This window comes from Melitaea cinxia, chromosome 5 (genome assembly GCF_905220565.1).
Source record: "Melitaea cinxia chromosome 5, ilMelCinx1.1, whole genome shotgun sequence".
Taxonomy (NCBI): Eukaryota; Metazoa; Arthropoda; class Insecta; order Lepidoptera; family Nymphalidae; genus Melitaea; species Melitaea cinxia.
In genome coordinates, this window is record NC_059398.1 from 11453198 (window position 1) to 11471345 (window position 18148).

At 33.7% G+C, this 18148-nt stretch overlaps 2 protein-coding genes across 2 annotated transcripts in view; one reads left to right on the plus strand and one right to left on the minus strand.

Moving 5' to 3' along the window:
• The window catches only part of LOC123653847 (transmembrane protein 132E), a 57926-nt gene extending 53183 nt beyond the window's left edge, over positions 1–4743 (plus strand). The window contains 10 exon segments of the mRNA XM_045589825.1: positions 237–509; positions 896–1030; positions 1167–1207; positions 2185–2368; positions 2828–3137; positions 3256–3358; positions 3488–3606; positions 3746–4041; positions 4118–4223; positions 4404–4743. Of these exon segments, the coding sequence (XP_045445781.1) occupies positions 237–509; positions 896–1030; positions 1167–1207; positions 2185–2368; positions 2828–3137; positions 3256–3358; positions 3488–3606; positions 3746–4041; positions 4118–4223; positions 4404–4743 (1907 nt within the window).
• A 3199-nt stretch (positions 4744–7942) lies between these two features.
• Positions 7943–13466, minus strand: LOC123653599 (39S ribosomal protein L16, mitochondrial). The gene is made up of 5 exons (XM_045589595.1): positions 13309–13466; positions 13145–13222; positions 9932–10089; positions 8837–9079; positions 7943–8210 (listed from the first exon to the last, which is right to left on the minus strand). The coding sequence occupies exons 1-5, from the start codon at positions 13337–13339 to the stop codon at positions 7995–7997; spliced, it is 726 nt and encodes a 241-aa protein (XP_045445551.1). The 5' UTR covers positions 13340–13466; the 3' UTR covers positions 7943–7994.
• Between the last annotated feature and the right edge of the window lie 4682 nt (positions 13467–18148).

Here is an 18148-nt window from a genome sequence, read left to right on the forward strand (position 1 = left end):
GCGAATGTAAAAACGTATGTTATTAAAATCAGAAGACTGAGTACATTAAATACCTACATATTTGCATTTTACTCTTTATAAAAAAAAATTAAATTTTGTACAAAACTATACCAAAAGAATACTTCTGATACTACAATACAATCACAATCATATAAGTACATACAACTGCAGTACATTATATTTATACCTAATGTAGAATTTTCCGTTTGATCAATTGCTAAAAAACACTTTTACAGGCAGCGGCGAACTGCTCAGAGTAACGCTTCTAACTCCAGAGCAATGTCGTTCTGGTCCGCTACGTCGAGTCGCTTTGCCGGGTAAGGGCGATGCGAAGACTCCCGCAAACATTAAGAATATACCGGGAGCTCTGGCGACTGCGGCGGCCGGGGTCGACGTGGACTTCAGCGGGGGCGACGCGCCGCAACGCCCCGATACGCCACAGAACGACGACATCATGGCGCGGGGCGGCGTCCGCACGGGCATGTCGGACCTTAGCGACGTTCTTAAAGGTTTGCTTTATATGAATATTATTTTTTCTTGCTTTATTCCTTAACTTTTTCTAAATTTATTTGTCATGGGTGAATCCGATTTTATTATGTATCTCGATATAAGTTAAATAAAAGTTTGAAGAATAAACTCTGCAGTTACGTGTGAAATAACAACAAAGCTTAATTAATTTTTTAAAGCAATTTTAACTTACAATTCATAACACTATAATAATTGTAGATAAGAGATTGCTCTGTAAGCGCTACTCTATTATTATTATTTTTTTATCATTACTACTTGCAATGAGCTAATCTTAATACTAATATAGTAATAACATAGGTACTAATATAGTAAGGTAAATAATTTTCCTCCGTTATTACAAGTAATAAAAATTTTCTATTCGTTTCAGGATTTTCTCCGTTCAAAGATGAAAACAATCACGAGCCTACAGTACAAGCGCAACAATACGGTTCCATATTTCGAAGTAACAACGTTCTACATCCAAGGCAGCCACCTCCGAACAATATGTCACAGGTTGAAATAGGTTAGTTTCTTTATTACGATTCACAACAACACTCGGTTATAACAGCGAAAGTACCAAATTTTGTTTGTTTGTTAATTTATTGAGGCTATATCGTTATATATAATACGGTAATGTAATGTAATATTTTCGTTTGCAGGCATGTTCGTTTTGTTGGGAGCGTTCTGCTTTGCAATAATGGTAAGTATTTAGTTTCAAAACATCTACGTTGTTTGTTAAAGCTCTGCCTAAACAAGATTTTTTTTCGTTTATTTCTAGACTTAACGCTTGTTATGATTTGACTATCCTTAGTCTTGACTAAAAAAAATCAGAATATTATAACACGATCGGTCGAAAAATTAACAAACGCACTAGTCGTTACTACGATTTTCTGGGATTCCATCGTCAGATCCTGGTTTCCTTATCATGGTACCATATTGGGGTATCTCCATTCCAACAAAAACAGAATTATCAAAATCGGTTCATAAACGACGAAGTTATCCCCGGACATACATAATAGATTGTATATATATATATATATATAACCGAATTGAGTAACCTCCTCCTTTTTTGAAGTCGGTTAAATATACGAAATAGTAGTCCAGTAAATACGCATTATTTGAGATAACTCAAAAAGTACTCGTCACGTCTCGATTCAATTTAAATGGGACCACGCGACAAGCAGCAGCTTTCCATTAAAAAAGTAATCATCAGAATCGGTATACCCACTAAAAAATTATGAAGTAATACACGAAAAATGCAGTCGAATTGAGAAGCTTCTCGGCTATTCTAAAGTCGGTTAAAAATAATCGCTTCAGCCTGTAATATCCCACTACTGGGCATAGGCCTCTTTCCTCATGTAGGAAAAGGATCAGAGTTTAATCCACCACGATGCTCCAATGCGGGTTGGCGGATATATCCCTTACTATGAGTAACGATCGCTATCAGGTGTACATGATAACAACCGGGACCGATGGCTTAACGTGCTCTCCGAGGCACGGTGGGGAGACCCACAAGGACTGCACAAACACCCAGACCACGGCAAACACCTGTATGGCCAATACAAATGTTGTGCGGTGATCGAACCCGCAACCGCCAGCGCAACAGGCACAATCCATGACTGTGACCGTTGCGCCAACGCGGCGTCAATAGTCATTAGTAATGTAATTAATTCCCAGATATTTGTGGTGTCCTGCGTGGTGTACGCCTACCGCCTGAAGCCGGCAGCGGAGGGCGGCGCGTGCACAGCGGCGGAGGGCCCGCGCCTGCCCGGCGCCGGCCTCGTCGGGGCCTCGCTCGGCCTCGCACGCGACAAGCCTTCTCGAGACTCCACTACCAACGCGCACGACTGGGTTTGGCTTGGTACGTTACACAATTCTAACTCACACATACAACTTTATTAACATCGAGATTAGAATCAAATACGTCCTAAATAGCTCATAGCAATAGTTTCTAAGTCTATGATTTTTTTTTTGTTTTCTTAAGTAAAATAGGCACACGCTCTGACGTGCCATCGAAATAAAATACTAAATACACTATTATTACGAGTTAAAAATTTTGTATAACCTTCAATTTATTATTATATTTTTTTAATTTCATTGTGTATAAGGTTCTCTGGAAGAGATCGCTACTGAGCGATAATACCGCCTTTGTGCATTACTAACTCTAGATGTAAATAACTGTTTTATGTAAATCTTTTTTGAGTGGTGTGCAATCCTTTCACTCCAAGCTCTTGACGATAATTTTTATTTTTACTTAAGGCTCATTAACGCAATGTGCACATAATTAAAAATATATATATAATCATATGTTACATTTTAGGACGTGCAACTATTGAAAGAAACGGTAATCGTCAACCCACAAACGCGGACCGAAATTCAACTCACCCCGTCGACAAAGGCAACAACAATCGAGAGATGAGAATCACAGCGAACCCTCTAAACTACAACTATGTAGACCCGGATGATGCGATACGCGAGAATGGAAACGTAATGGTGACCAGTTTCGACAACCCTAATTCGATCGAGCTTCCATCGCAAAACGAGAAACGCGAACGAGTTATTGACTCCACGACGTACTGCAAGAAATCTGCAAGGCACAATCGTCAAAACTCCGGAGACGGTCATTGGCAGTAAGATTATCATTGTCATCATTAGTTGCATCTTTCACAAAAGCCATACGAACATTGAAATATTATTGAAAATTTTATAAATTGTATTTTAGTCTTATTTATCTCTTTTCACTTGTAGGATGGATACCAGCAACGAAGGCGACTATCGACCTCCCGTACCTCCCCATAGAAACTCTTCAACGCCACAACCTCAAGTCCCTGTACCACCTCGAAATTCCAAAGTAAATATTATCCGTACTATTATGTTTATTTGATAGTTTGTTGGGTTTAAGGGCTAATCTTTGGAACTGCTGAATCACTGGTAAAATCATCAAGTTACTAGTCATATTTATTCTTTTTTTTTCAAACAGATTTTGCCAGAGACCGTTATGCCACCTAGCCGACGAAGCCAATCCAGAACTCATCACAAAAAGCACGACCGCGAACACGATTCCAAACGCTCTCCGGAAAATGGCCGACGCTCAGACCGGTAATTTATTATACTCGTGTTAGAGCCCTGATACATTAATACTTGAGCTTCTGAATATAACCTTTAAGAAATCTCGAAATAAATAATTTGTTGTTATTGAATTTATTGGTAGTCTTATAAAAGTATATATTATTTCCAGAATTATTGATTTAAACAGAATGGATGCTCCGTATATGTCAAGTCGAGATATCAAGGATCAATACAAACGCGACTCATACCCCTTGCAATTACGAAACGAATTTGACGATAACCCCGTAGAAAAACTCACAAACAAAGACGACTGCGCTAAACTATTTGAATTTGATAATGACGCTCCACTTATCATGGAAAACAAAGATTATAGAGAAATCGTGGGACTCAACAGAGGAACAGATGATTCACGGCGTACTTTCGTAAAACCCGAAAGCCCTGATTATATGCATGACTCTGGAATCGGTAAATATACTTATATACATCATTTAACAAATTTCAATTCTTATCTGGTATGATGAAAAAAAAAATACTGTTTCAGGCCTACCAGAAGTACAAATGAGACATAAGTCAAAGAATAAGGAATCTAACACTAAATGTGACTTCGTCGAACCTCCAAATCAAACAAAAGGTAATTTGACACACATGTTAATCAATTTGCAGTTTTTATGCCTACAACAAAAAATATTGGATATTTTTTATTTGTAGGAGCTGCAGCGTAATATACTAATTAATATGAAAAGTATGATCAAGCTAGAAAAATTTTAGTTTTCATTTTAATACTATTTTATTAGACTTTGTGATAGAGTATTTTAACTTAACATAAGTTGTAATTATCTCGTTAGGTGGCAGTTCCCCAGAAGTGAAGCGTGCAACAATCGTCGGGAACCCGATGTACTCCCGCAGAGAAGGTGAGCTGCGCCCCGACGCCCCGGTGGAGTCCCTCGGTCTCGACGACCTCCACATGGACTACGATCAGATCATGCACTATTTCCACAACCTCAAGGTATAAATCGCCACACACCGTCCCACCATGCTTCTAGCGTAGACGTTGCTGTGTCGCTTGCATCGATACCCGCTCGAGCACCGGCCAAGACACAAATTATATCATATCTTTTATCGTATTTCGATGTTTCGATGTACTCTCTTATGAATGATATAGCCTGAATTTTGATGCATTTAATATTATATTTAGGATAGTATTTTATATAAATACGTTTTATACAGATATTATATAATATATACCTAAATCATCAAGTATTATAGCCATATAGGTAGGTATACCTATATATCCTCATTTAATTTTTTCGGATTTAGTCTAGAGCGTCAGTAAATTAAGTAGATGTCACGCCTAAGGACACAATTCGCTCGCGTTTCCAAATAAACCATTTATATTATTTCATTAAGTAGAAAGCTAGCAAGCAAATTTTTTCTCACTAGTTTTTAGATCCAATAGAATTTCACAACATTTTCTCTTCACAGCGTATAAAAATGACGCTTAAAACTTGACTTATGTCTATTTTGAAATTTTTCGCAGGAATCAAACGCCTGAGTAGAGCAGATCATTGCAAAGATCCGGCAGATATTGTCTACGTTTAATTATCAGCATATCATCAAAGCTCCTCCAATCGACGTATTCAATGCACCCATCGGTTCAGCCGGGGTAGAGGATAGTACCGTTGACGCTTCTGACAGCGAGTCGCACATATACGAAAACGTTTCTAACGGTAATGTTGCACCGACTAAAATGCTTTGCGACTCGATTGCTCATAAAAACAATTTCATGAAAAGACAACTGAAATTCTTGTTGGAGCACTTGAGCGAAGCATACGAATAAAGTCAACGTATTATCCTCCTCACAATATGTGTCTAAAAGTGGATCCTTGCAGTGATCGAAAACGAAATATAAACGATGATGACGTAACTTTTATACTTATTTAGCGTTAAACGTATTTATTTACTCTAGTCATCTACAGTTGCACACATTCAAATCAACCCACGGTTATTGTGTGCACGTAGTTAATTAATACTCATATGTCAATGATTATGATATTGTAGATAATAAATTACGCGCGTTGGTTTTATCTGTAAATTAAAATTGATATATTTACTTCTATTCACGGTCTAATCTATATAACAGAGCTATATTATACCTACCTATACATAAGCGTAAGTTATTTAACCTTCAATATGTTATTACTATTCCAACTTAATCTTAATTAACCCTTGCATATGTTCTAGTTCTGTAAATATTTTCCATTAGAGACAGTAAAAACGCTACCTCACTTACATATGTCTTAGCTTAGCCAATATCTGTATCGCAAGCGAAATGTACAATTCGAGCTAGTACCTATCTATTTTATAAAATTCTTATAAAACATTACCTTATCAATGAGCTGCATATAGAGAGCAATTTTAAATTTTTATTTTATCCCTATAGCCTCTTTTAAAATAAAGGTAAGACTACAAAATGCCAGTGTTTAGAAATAATTGTAGTTTAGAAATGAGATAGCATAAGGCAGAACTAGTCAAATAATTTAACAAAGGGCTAATTATTTGCTCAAAATATAATACTGTTTATGCTTAATTTTAAATGACATATTGTGAATATATTTATTTTTCTTTACGTTCCTTGTAATATACCACCGCTATTTAAAACCGATATTAAATTTTTTTTAGTTTTGTACTCGGCCTAATTTATACATTAGTAGTTTAAAATTCGCAAATCGTTTCAAAGCTTTAATTATTCCATTACCCACTTAAGTTTTGAAATGATTTAATCGATATGTTTGTAATCAGCAAGTTTGATGATGAGAGATGGAATCAGGATGAATATTTATTATGTGATAACCGACTGCTATGGTTAATTGAATGCAGTCATCTTTATAAATAAAAAGCCATATCATATGAAATATAGCGCTTGTATTATATAATATGTAAACACTATTATTAATTTATTGAAAATGTACATTGCATTGACTTGTAAGTTAGGTTTTTAGGCTTTGTAAATATTGTTATGACGTTATATAATTTATAGTTACTTGTGGAGATGAAACGATGGATATAGTTAGTAAATGTGGTAGAGTTGCTTGACATACTATAAAAAAAGAGTAGTTGCACTCGATTTTAATAACGAAGTATTACGTGTCTGTTACAAATGTACACTGAATAGTAAATGTTTTCATCTTGTAATTGTATTATTGTGACCCTGGATATTATTACATAAGATGATTAATCGGCAAATGCAATTATTTGTTAGGAAGTAAGTTTGGCAGTAAAAAACTTTAATGTCGCTATATAAATATGTTTTCAGGATATTGGATCTTTACTGTTGGGCTTGAACTAGAAAACTATTGTAATACTTAATATTCCATAGCCTAATGATAGGGTGGTGTTTGGCTTTTGTCGTTAGGTTAGACGAGTCACAGAAACTATATACTGCTGTAGTATTTGTTATTGTATAATTTGTTTTTGTTGAGTTTTGCCGTATTATATAAAAGAGGAGTTTATAATAATTAATCAATGCTACAAAATTTATACATGTATGCAAATTGAGGCTTGTCACGAAAATCCTTTCATAAGATGTCAAATATAATAAAAAATTATTAAATACACTGATCTTTCATTATTATCCTAAAACGTAATAAATCCTACGCTGAAGAAAAATTTCTTTACTCATATCGAAGCGAAGGAGTCGTGTTGGAAGTAGTGGCTGCAGACTTTGGATAGAGATCTCTGGGGCAGGCCATAACAGGTAGTTCGTAAGAAGCTCCGGGCCTGGGCTCCCCCTCTGACCAGTAACCTGCAGCCACAGCTCTTAGAGCAAGTCGTACAGTCCCTCTTTCCTCCCCAGCTTCCTTGCAATATTATACGGTTATTACTTGCGGCAAAAAATTACGAGATATTCGCCGAAAATACTCTCCCCTACGTGAGATTGAGATTTTGCTCGACCCCCTCCCCTCCTAAACATGGCACGTAATTAATGGATGCCTCCTAAACCACTGAATACAAAAACACTTTGGTGTAATTTTATACACAGATAGGCAGAGAGAGAGAGAGAGAGAGACGATTTTGTAAAAGGGCACAAGCTACCTTTTATCGCAAGAGAAGTTTGAAGGAGCTGGTAGCTTGAAGGAGTGGAAATAGAGCATTAAAATTTGTATGGGAGTTCGTCATCACGAAGCTTCGTATTTAGGTACTCGATAAGATGTGTTATTTGCAAAACAAATCCAAAAAAAAAACAGCTGCCCAAAGAAACTTTCATGCTGACGAATTCGTGGGCTAAGGTAGTTATAAAAATTAATTATAATTTATTATGAATTGTTTTTTTATTTTTTATTAGAGGTAAAATAAATAATAAAAACAATTATATAACAACTACTCATTTATTTAACGCAAACAAGTGACAGCATCACAAATTACACATATTTACCGTACCATTTATGGTCATACTTCGAGATATGCCTGTGACATCCTCCCATATTGTTTTGTATAAGATATTTTAAAGTGTATTTGTTTTGGTTGTTTTCCTCCTTCCATTTTTCATCGGCTGCCATTTTTTCCATAATAGTTTGAGAAACAGGTATTGCTTTAAATGGTAATCTCTCTGCTATAATTCTTAGCATGTCATACACCTGAAATTTTCGAAAAAAAAAATTATTATTATTTTATTATTCTTACTGTAATTCTATTTATGTGAGTTTTAGCAAGAAAGAAATTGTTTAACTTATTTCTTTTTCAAAAATATCTTCTTTCATTATTTAACTTTTTTACATGCCCAACGTTTCGGATACTTTTACAGCAACCATGGTCATGGGAGAACGAGGACGGGATTCTTCTTCTTTCATTTTTGATTTCATTGTATTAATGAAATAGATATGTAATGACAAATATTTTTTTTTTACTTTGGGGACTGTCCATAAAATATCTTTGCAAATAACGGTCTTTGCTTAGCGTGATGAGATTTAACAAGGGGGAGACCTTTTAATGTCTTCACCATAAAAAAAAACCATGTTAATAATCTGCATGCAAATTTAATAACGAAATCATTGAAGGGGGATTGGTTTAGCTTTTGTGACGTAATATTTCTGAGGGGGTCACTGAAAGTGTGACTTAGCGTGACAAGGGGGGGGGGGGGGGTTCGCAAACGGTAAATTTCTATATGACGAATTTTACAGTAGGTGTGTGTCTTTAAGACCTACTTGTGTAAAAGTAGCAACACAACTATACAATGTACTTATGTGTAAATAAAAATCATTACCTCGGCATATTCACATTTACCACTGACTTCGAAAATTATTCTTCCAGCTTTGACAGGAGTAACATAATGATCAATGGCGCCTTTTCCTCCACCCATACGTTGCCCTTGACCCTTTTTCGTAACAGGCTGCCACGGTGGGTCTACCCTCCAAATAGCAAACATCCTCTTCATATCCAATCTTCTAGCCACTTGTAGACGTACCATTTCAAAGTGTTCGTGACGCAATCTACCACCACCTGTGGCCTTAGGGAAATTTGCATTGTAATATAGTTCGATCAGTAAGATTTTGTTTTTTATATTACCACACAACCGCTCTGGTGTAGTGGTGTGAGTAGGTGCCTAAAACACCGACGGTTTGCGAGTTTGGTTCCCGCTCGGGATGGATATTTGTATTTTTCAAATATTTACTTACGGTTTGAATGTCTGTCCTTGTGTGTCTCCCCACCGTGCCCCGAAGCACGTTAAGCCGCCAGTCTCGGTTATTATCATGTACAACTAACTGATAGCGATCATTACTCATAGTAGGGAACATATCCGCCAACCCGCAGTAGAGCAGCGTGGTGGATTAAGTACCAATCCTTCTCCTACATAAAGAAAGAGGCCTATGCCCAACAGTCGGATGTTACAGTCCGAATGCGATACAATATATTAAAATTGAAATTATTTATTTTCTTTTCTTTATCTATTTAACTCTGGAGTATTAAATAAAACTAATTCGAGAAGTAAGTAATCTATCAAAATAACTGAATTAAACTGAACTAGAAAAATTGTATAAAAATCCTGCTACTTGGTGACAGCGTTTGAGCTTATTGTAATTTTACATGTCGTAATTTGTGCACGTTGGAGAGACGCAGAGCGAGAGGAATATGACAGGAGCGGATGGAGACGTCTCACGAAGGCCTTCTGTACCATTGGGGTATCAATAGGTCAGCAACAACAATGTGCGCACGAGTGGTTACGTTTATGGCTAAGGTTCACAAAATTAAACTAACACAAACAAGATAAGACATCAATACAATTTTATACCAATTTAAGTTAAATTATATTTAAGAATGAACAAAAGCCGACGGCAAAAGTATTAAAAATTATATTTACCATAACACCATATTGCTTCAGTTGCAATGTGTTGTGCAAAAGTTCAGGTCCTCTCATATAACGCAGGCGTTTTTGCATTTTGGGTGGTTTTAAATTTGATGGATAAAGTGGAACTTTATCATATATTCTCAGCCTCTGTCGTTCCGGTATTACAATATCTGTTTTCAAATTTTAGCTTATTAAGTCATATCGATTTATTTTATTAAAAAAAACAGCAAAATTCTAAGCAGTATTAAAAAAGATAATTTAATATGAATTTAAGCCTAGACTAAAAATAATTTATATTTTATAACTAGCTAGGCGGGAGACACGCCCCATATTGTAACATGGAGTATCCCTACCGGGTAAAAAACCACATTGGATTTAATGTAAAAATGGAGGTTTCTAGTAAGTATTTCATAACCTTTTTTTTAAATAATAGTTTTTTTTATGTCACTAGGTCGGCAAACAAGCGTACGGCTCACCTGATGGTAAGCGATTACCGTAGCTTATAGACACCTGCAACACCAGAAGCATCGCAAGCGCGTTGCCGACCCAATCCCCAATCCCCCCCCAATCCCCAATCCCCCCCAGGAGCTCTGGTCACCTTACTCACCAATAGGAACACAATACTGTTTAAAAACAGTATTATTTTGCTGTGATCTTCTGTAAGGTCGAGGTACTACCCCAGTCGAGCTGCTCCATATTTTGAGCAGGAAATTCCTGCTGTGCCCTACCTCAGTTAAAAATAATAGTATATATTTGTTAATGTAATGTATTATTTTTTAATGAAATCACAGTGTAGAGTTAAATACTTTTTGCACATGTCTTATAAAGAAACATAAATTTGACTCTAAACATATGAAATAAAAAAGGAGTTCAATATTAAAATGACATAACATCTTACTTATGATAATAATCGTAATACGTAATTTGGCATTTTTTTGAAAAAGAAACATTGGAAATCTATACTAATATTATAAAAGGCTTTAGATTAAGAACTGTCGAATTATCTAAGCTCAAAATTTGACCGTTTACCGGCACAATTTAGTGATAAAAAAAAAAATACCCTATCCTATCTAACTACCAAATTAGACTGTTTATCGACATAATTTGGTTACAAAAAAAAAATCCTAACCAATCTAACTTCAAAATGCGATATTGTGGAATGTTGTGTACTCCGTAATGGGATACATATTAGATAATAATGTAATAGTGAATCAAATATAATGATTTATATGTATTCTGTGGATGTACCTATAAAATAAAATAAATAAATAATTGTGTAGTGAAATTTAAGTAAATAATAGAAATAGATAAATTATAAATAGATAAATATAAATAATAACTATAAAAAATATAAATATAATAAACAAATATATATAAGCAAAAAAATACGTTACTAACAGTAACATAGGATAAGTGTACATTGTAAGTAGAACATAAGTGTAACTACAGATAACATATATGGTAACTAGGAAATAAGTGTACATATATGATAACTAGCAAATAAGTGTAAATATAGACATTAGATATGAAAAATAATAATTAAAAAATTAGAAAGGAATTATGTGTATACTTCCCCATAAACAGTATTTAGTGAGGAAAAGAAAAAAAGAAAACTGTCAGCGTCAGATCACGTCCTAGTTTTACTAGGCAGTCACAGGACTGTCGATCTGTAGTAATAAAGAAAAATCGCCTGTGGTATTATTATAATGCATGCATGATTAACAAAAGGCACGGGCATTTTGAGCGCGAGGATTTTTAAATAAAAAAAAAAAATCAAAATGCAGTTCTTAATCTAAAGCCTAGCGCAAAGAGGAAAGATTTGATTGTTTTTTGCATTGAATAGTCTCCGAAACTACTGAACCGATTTGAAATATTCTTTCACTCTTGGGAAGCTATACTGTCTGCAGGTGACATAGGTATTATATTTTCAAAAAAATTAGGGTAAAAAAATTATTTTGAAATGTTTGTTAAATACCCGTGCCGGGTTGCTAGTATATCATAAAAATTTAGCCCTTTTAAGAATTTACGGCATGTTGATAATATTTTGTTTTTACTTTTTGACTACATTTTTTCTTTTAATCTTCAATTATTTTTATTTTTGGTCATTAATTATTATGAATACGTTGTGACATTTTGAAAATATTATGTTTGTGAATTTAATGTTTTTATTATTATTTTGTTGTATGAAATTTATAATAATTGTGTAATCTATTGAAATATGGAGGGGTTCTCTTATTTTTGTAATGTATTATAGTTTATTCTGAGATTTTAGATATTTGTTCTTGTTTATTGTTTTTGTTACTAATCAAATAACTAGAGTTGTTCATTTATTGACTATGTTGCACTCTGGATCTTTTCTGCATTCTCAATTTGTTATATTCATTATTACGATTTTTTTTAATCATTGTCTGAAAGACCTAAGAAATTGTTAAATTATTAAATTACCCCAACTGTAAATTCTTTTTATTTTAGAATAATTTTATTGTACTAATATAATTAACAAATGCGACATTTTGATACTTTGCTAGCATTAGTGTACAATCATATTCAAATGTGACTATTTGTAAAAATATGTAGGTATTACTATTTGATTGATTATTCCGAGCGTCATTATTGTAAATGCTGTACCCATAAGTGTAATTTAATGTGTAAAATGTACGTACGCTAGATAGTTTGCTGTGTACCTTGCGTTAATGGGCCTTGAATGAATAAATAAATACATTCTTCAGAATCATGAACGGTTTGCTTTCTAAACATCTTTTTATGACACAAATTGCAATTAATTATAGTTTATCGATCCTTTTTCCAAGATACTGCATGGTGCTGCATATTGTGATGCAGACATTTACTAAAGTGGATGCAGGTTTCTTTCTTGTTGAGTGCGACTAAGATTGACATGACAATTCTATATATATGTTACCTAGCCAATAACTTGTTTCCAACATCCTATCACAGTAGCACAGTTTTTACTTTCTTGAATTGGATATAATAATAACATTTGCATTGTCATGGAGTAGTTTTATCATTTGATTTTAATTATTGATATTATATTATTGAGGTTAATTTAACAGGTTTTATGTAAAGCAAAGGCACGTCGCCACATACTGACAATTTTTTATATTTATATAAAGCTATTACAACATTACCTAATACCCCATTCTCCATTTTAATCAATTAAAATTTTCACAGTTTATGTTAAAATATATTAACATTATAAATATTTACCATCGTAATTTTTTGGGGGCGCAAAGTATTTAATGCCTGATGATAATGTTAACTGTAATTTTTCGGGTCGTAGAAAACCTAAAAATAAAAATTAATAATTATTTTGATGTGAATACATGAAAACGCAGTACGTTTAATTTTTATTTTTATTTTTAATAACATACCTACGAACAATTTCATTGTACTTGGTATCATTTTAAAAATTACGTATTAGTAAGTGTATAACTAGACGGGTTTTCTTAAAAAATTTAGTCCTATATAATACATAAAACTCATAGGTTATATTATTTCAATAACTGACAACTGTCACATTGACGGAAATAGGGGTGTACAGTATATACACTTTTCTTCGCTATCAGAACAGAGTGAATATAAAATTTGTAACCTAGTCTTTTTTACACATTAAAGAATTTCTTGTATAATAAAAAAAAAACTTTTATCTATACATCTATACAAATAAATATAATTAGAATATCTGTTTGTAGTGTTAAAATAACTGTTTTTTAATAAATGTATATGGATGTATTCACGATACATATATCAAAGTAACATTTTTTATAAGTTTTGTCCGTCTGTGTGTCTGTCTGTCTATCTCTTTGTTCCGGCTAATCTCTGAAACGGCTGGACCGATTTTGATGGGATTTTCACTGGCAGATATCTGATATAGTAAGGAGTAACTTAGGCTACTTTTATTTTTGAAGTTCATTTATTTTATTTTATGCCTCTGCGAATAAAACAATAATGTTTTTGTTAAATTCCACGCGGACGAAGTCGCAGGCACAGCTAGTTTATTTAATAAATTTATATTTATACCTTATCAAGTAAAAACTGTATAAAAATTATTAAGAATTTAAATTATTCCGATTTATTGTGTGACAAATCAACTCTGGAGCTATTACAAAACATAATTTTATTATTATATAGCATTCGATATTATATTTAAGCGATACCTACAAGTACATGTCATATAAATATACTAGCTGTGCCCCGCAGCTTCAACCGCGTTAATTTGAAGAAAAAAATAGCCTATATAGCCTTTCTCGGTAAATGGGCTATCCAACTCAATTAGATTTTTCAATTTGAGCCAGTAATTCCTAATATTATTCCTATATTATTGTAATTCCTAAATAAATTCCTAATAAATAAATAAAAAATTAAATAATTTCGTACTTAAACTACGTAACTACGTAATAAAAAACACAGTAAACACGATTTTTTGCTTTAATTTGCACTTCAGTGTATAGATGTATAGACGAAAGAACAACTAATTATAACTTTTGTTAATTTCCAAATATCTTTGTTAAATTATTAATGGTACACGTGAATAGATTTTAAATATATTTGCTACGTAAAAATCGATAAAAATTGTTAGATGAGTTAGAGAATTGCATATTTCAAAAAAAAAAATGTATGTTTTTTTTTTAAATCGTATTATAAAAAATATCAATCATTTCTTTCAACTATTTGTTGCCATGACAACATAACGTACAACACGACACAATAACAATAAAAGTATTAACACAGTACTTATTTGTCGATAGTTCAAGAATGGAATACAGCGTTATGTTGTGCTTACAAAAATGTTTGTTTATTAATTTATATCTTTATTTTGCTTGGGTGGGCGTTAATTTTTATTTTTTGTATTCAAAGGTAAGTTATCAAATTAAATTAGGTATGATATATATAACTAACTTAATAAGTATCTAATTAATGATCAATTTTAAAGTAAATAAAGAAATATACTGCCCTATATTTTTTATCTATACATCTTTTGTCTTCAGCTGTGTGGATACGGCAGTTAAAGAATATAGCTGCTCCAACTCTAGGTGTCCACCGTGGATGTCGTAAGAGCCGACTAAGGGATACACAGTTCCACTACCACGTCGGAACTTATAAAGCCAACCGATGGCAAGATAACCATCCAACGGCTGGCTTTGAAATACACAGGCCGAAGACGGCACGACAGCAGCGTCTTTGGTGCGAAAAAACTAGCCCTGCAGTCACCAACCCGCCTGCCCAGCGTGGTGACTATGGGCATCACATATGAGTTCACGCCATTTTAGGCGCGACTTGTGGAGGCCTTTGTCCAGCAGTGGACTGCGATAGGCCGAAGTGATGATGACTGATATCCATTCCGAACGGGAATCGAACCCGCAACCGCCAGTGTGTAGTCGCCTACCCGCCATAGTTCACACGCGCCGCTATGTCAGAGAGGTGCCTAAAAATAGTATTTGAAATATAGGTTTAAAGTAATTTTGTCCTGAGATTTGTGACAGTGTAGAATATGACTAAAATTTTATATTTAATAAGCCCATTTAAGGCTGATATTCTCTTATAAGTTTTAGATGAACCAGTTCAATTAAAACTAAATTTTAATATTTATTTTTAGCTGGAACGACTTGGACATCTTTCAAAATACTTGTCAGTTACTGTATTTATATTGTTAACGGTATTAGAGATTATAAGGCTCTATCTAGGTCATTATGGGAACTTGTCTTGCAGAGTAAGTTAAAATTCTCTGAAATTCAATTTTTTATTTGTAAATATACTTACTTACCTAGAATAATTTTTAATGTTTCATTTTAGGTACCAGAGCTAGCAGGTTTCCTGATGCTAACAGTGTTGATGCAAACACCTCTCGTATCATTTTTCTTATTTAATCCATATTTAGAAAATACGCCAATAGAACTCATTTTGCATGCAGGGTTGTGGACAATAATAATCATTGAAACAATGTATAGTTTTTTAGTGTTGAAACAAGCATCTTCCGTCGCAAAAACAATTTACTTATCTTCTAAAGATTTAAGTATAAATGAGTAAAAAGTAATATTAATTTACAAATTAAAACAATAAAATACTTTTAATTTTTTTTAATTTTTTTTAAAGCTTTCTCACATTAGTAAAATTATAATGATTTTTTTATGGCTACACATTATTTTTAATGTGTGTAAATTGAATATGCATTAATTTTTAATTAATTCTTGTTTAAAAATATGGTCATTCTATATAATACAAAAATATTTGATTATAGACTCATCAAATTAAATAAAAGCACTTGAATATTTCTAGAGTTAATACTAACATCATTAAAAAATAATTATCATAGGGCAGGTTTTTAGGACACGATAGAAAAAAATGTTGAGAGCACCAATGTATCTATTGCCAATTCTCACTTAAACTTAACATTAATTAAATACTTGAAGTATTAAAATATTATATACTCTTAGGTGTCTCTTTCCATTTCATTTCATAAACTACATTTTATTTTGATGTTGTACATCTTACATATCTAATTATTTTTGCTTTCCATGTTACAAAAGTCAATCAATCGACGCTAATGAAACAATCATATCATTAACATTATTTTAGACTGTGTGAAAATATTCAATGAAAAAATAAATAAAGATTAACATCATTTTTATATATGTTCATTAATTTTATTTGTAGTAATATATAGGTCACGGCATATAAGTTGAACAAAAATGGTTGTCTGCGCATATACTATTGTAGACAAAAGTGCTAAGTCGAATCCTCCGCGAACCTCTGCGGTTGCCCGCAAAATTCAAAATATATTATAAAATATATTGTTTGTCAGCAAATGAACATTTGCATCGTGTAATAGTAATAAATAATCTCTGTTTCAGGCGCTTGAACCAACTGTCACCGTAACCGCACAACGACTATCGGATCAAGTACGAGCCATTCAGCGTTGTCACCTCCTGGATGAATCAGTACTTGAGCGGCTGCGTACAAATTTACCACAACTTAATACTGTTAGTCATATTCGTGCTGTACAAACATCACAAAAAGAGCAGAGATAGGTTATAAATTTTAATTTAAATCATATATCTCCTATCCGTGTTGATTTGTCGGTAAACGAACAGGATAATGAGCCTATGAGAGCTTTGGAGGATTCTATCTTGAAATATAGATCCTTGCCAACAAATATTAGGCCACAGCTACCTCATTTCCCTATTCACAGACGTAATTTGGCTTTATTAAGTGTTATGGATAAAATTTTAAAAGAATATTTAGACAGCACTCAAAATTATCCGATACTCACTCGCTTCTGAACTGTGAAGCTGCAGTTGTGTGTAATGTAGCTAATCTGAAGTTAACATCAAATAAAAATACTTTACCATCCTACATGGCTCCAGCTTGGCAGGCCGGTGTCGAGAAACGAATAAATTTAACCAGAACATTAATAGCCAAATTAACATGTTTCAGGGCAGGTAACAGGCGTCCGAATATCATGCGGTTTGTAAACCAGGCTTTGCGGGTACAAATATAACATCCAACGAGTACATAACATCAATCTCAGATCGTATTGATTTTCGGAAACAAAAGCTCTGTGCATGGGCAAAACGCATTAAGAGGTATAAAAAACGCAGGGATAGGCAGGCATATTTCAAAGCGACCAACGAAAGGTATACAGGAATTGGGTACAGTGCACTACTACTGTGGTCAATGGTGATTTACCGACCCGAGAAATGATAAATAATTTTTGGCGAAATATTTGGTCGAACCCCACTGACCACATTGAGAGTGATTGTATGGATGGTGGCAGGAGGAGGTGCAGCTCACTTCCACCAATAGAACAAATAAAGATTAATTTAGAAGATATAATTTATGCAATCCGTTCAATGTCGAATTGGAAATGTCCTGGGGTGGGCGGATTGCATACTTAACTTTTTGCTTAAATGGTTCCATAGTTCGCACTCCATCCTGGTATCACAATTTCAAGATGCAATTTTTAATAATTCACTACCGAAAATTATGACGACTGGCACCACATTCCTGTTATACAAATCAAGATCTACCGCTGATCCAAAAATCTACTGCCCTATAACTTGCTTACCCATCATCTATAAGCTACTTACATCTGTTCTCGTCGCAAAAAATGCAAAACATATTATTACAAATAATATTTTGGCTACGACCCCGAACGGATGTCTGGTAGTCGCGGTACCAAGGTACTTCTCCTCATAGACATGTAGCGATATC

Excerpts from the sequence above, each read along its gene's own strand:
- LOC123653599 (XM_045589595.1), bottom strand. The coding sequence starts at position 13,339 with ATGATACCAAGTACAATGAAATTGTTCGTAG. Across the intron at positions 10,090-13,144 it reads GCCCCCAAAAAATTACGATG|ATATTGTAATACCGGAACGA; the intron begins GTAAATATTTAT and ends ATTTGAAAACAG. Across the intron at positions 8,211-8,836 it reads GTAAATGTGAATATGCCGAG|GTGTATGACATGCTAAGAAT; the intron begins GTAATGATTTTT and ends CGAAAATTTCAG.